The following is a 1,779-nucleotide window of genomic DNA, read 5'->3' on the forward strand; positions in this document are numbered from 1 at the left end:
TGCCGGGTTTGTGACAGAGAACCACAACTTTATCAATATTGGGTACCTTGGCGACCGCCTTTTCGACTTCCGTGAAATCGACACGGTGACCTCTAATCTTGATCTGCGAATCCGCAGATCGTCCTTCGTAAATTACCAACTCTTTGACAATTTTAGCGTAATCACCCGTACGGAAGATTTTTGGATATTCTGTATATATTACATTTATAAATGCGTAACAAAGTCGTAATTCTTTCCACTAAAAAAAACGCGACGTTTTGCTTGCAAGAGAAATCAGGATTACGAATAGAAGAATTTGTAGGTCGCAATGAATTTTTTAAGTTCGAAACACGTAGAATTCGATCTTCTTGTTGTGTTATTTTATTTTCTCACCTGGATCAATGGCATAAGAATTGTCCAAAAATTTATGTGTGTCTTGTCCACCTATATAACCCGCGGCAAGATTTCTTCCAGCCACGATCAGCTCTCCGACTTCTCCCTGGGGGATCAGTCGCAAGTCCTTGTTCACGACATAAGTTATGCAGTTGTCGATCGGCTTTCCTGCAAAGATAATGCGAGCCATGTAAATGTTGTTTAGCGATTATTATTTATTAGTAACAATAATCCATTGAAATAGACTTTTATTTATTAGCTTAGAATTAATTCATAAATGTTGTTATGCTTAGTTATATTGTTATATTAATTATTTAATTATTTTATTACTTTCATAACATTATTTTATTTTTTCAACTTTATTTTATTAGTTTTACCGATTGGCACTTTCTCCATCCCTTGTAATTGTTCTTGTTTGCTTAATAGGTAATATGTAACGTCACCCATGACTTCCGTGCTACCGTAGAAATTAGCTAATATCTTGCTCTTGTTGTCAAACGTGGTGAAAAATTGATTGGCCAATGCGACCGACAAAATTTCTCCGGAACAGATCCAGAGTTTCAAGCGATCGAGAACGTTGTCATTATCCTGCAAAGCAACGACAGACCGTATATCAAATCCAAGGTGTTGTAAAGCGGTGTACATTCATATCGTGTAATCATAACCGTGTCTCAGGTGTCTTGATTTGCGATAACAATAATATAAAAATTTTCTAATCCGCTTAGGATAATAATAAGCATGATTTTTATTATCCTTTAATTAATTTACTGACACCTGTCATAAAATTAACTCCTTATTGACACAGATACCTCGACAGCATGACTTTCGCTAATTAAACATTGAATCGAATGCTCGTAATTCGCGTTGGGTAATTTACAAGCGCAACTTATAGTGATTTGCGAAAAACTTTGCAATTGAGACACGCCGATCTAGAAATCACTGAATTGTGAATGCGTTGATTTTTATTTATTCAATATATATTTGCATGTACGTTTTGTAATTTGCTCAAGACGAATAAAGCATGTCTAACGTTTCCAAACTAATGTTGAAATGCTAAAAGTAAGAGGCTGCTTAAGATCTTCGCGATGTTAGAGGAAAAACATCCACACGTCTTATGCCTTATCATCGATGTATAGTGAATTATTATCATCATTATGAGATATTGAAAGTTACTCATTTTAGTGGTCAGGAAAGCACATTGTTTTTAATCTTTCGTATAATGTTGCGTAAAATCACGATTAAAATTTCCGAGAAATTTACGTAATAATAATAGGTTCGCCTATATTGCGATAAATTACATGCATGGAATATAACTTTACATACTCACTCGCATGTTTAGATACATGAGCAATGAACGCAACAACGATGGCACAAGGACTAAGCGTTGTATCTGAAACATAGATAATT

The 1,779-nt window shown here is 34.9% G+C and overlaps 1 protein-coding gene across 1 annotated transcript; it reads right to left on the reverse strand.

The window, feature by feature from the left end:
• Window positions 1-6: 6 nt before the first annotated feature.
• Window positions 7-1,773, reverse strand: LOC112465363 (tyrocidine synthase 1-like; the record flags this gene model as incomplete). Its single annotated transcript, XM_025032878.1, has 4 exons — window positions 1,700-1,773; window positions 750-960; window positions 373-540; window positions 7-189 (listed from the first exon to the last, which is right to left on the reverse strand). Coding segments are annotated over exons 1-4 (634 nt in total), but the record flags the coding sequence as incomplete, so codon positions are not given.
• Window positions 1,774-1,779: the final 6 nt, after the last annotated feature.

This window comes from Temnothorax curvispinosus, unplaced genomic scaffold, assembly GCF_003070985.1.
Source record: "Temnothorax curvispinosus isolate PA1 unplaced genomic scaffold, ASM307098v1 QBEX01015146.1, whole genome shotgun sequence".
NCBI lineage: Eukaryota > Metazoa > Arthropoda > Insecta > Hymenoptera > Formicidae > Temnothorax > Temnothorax curvispinosus.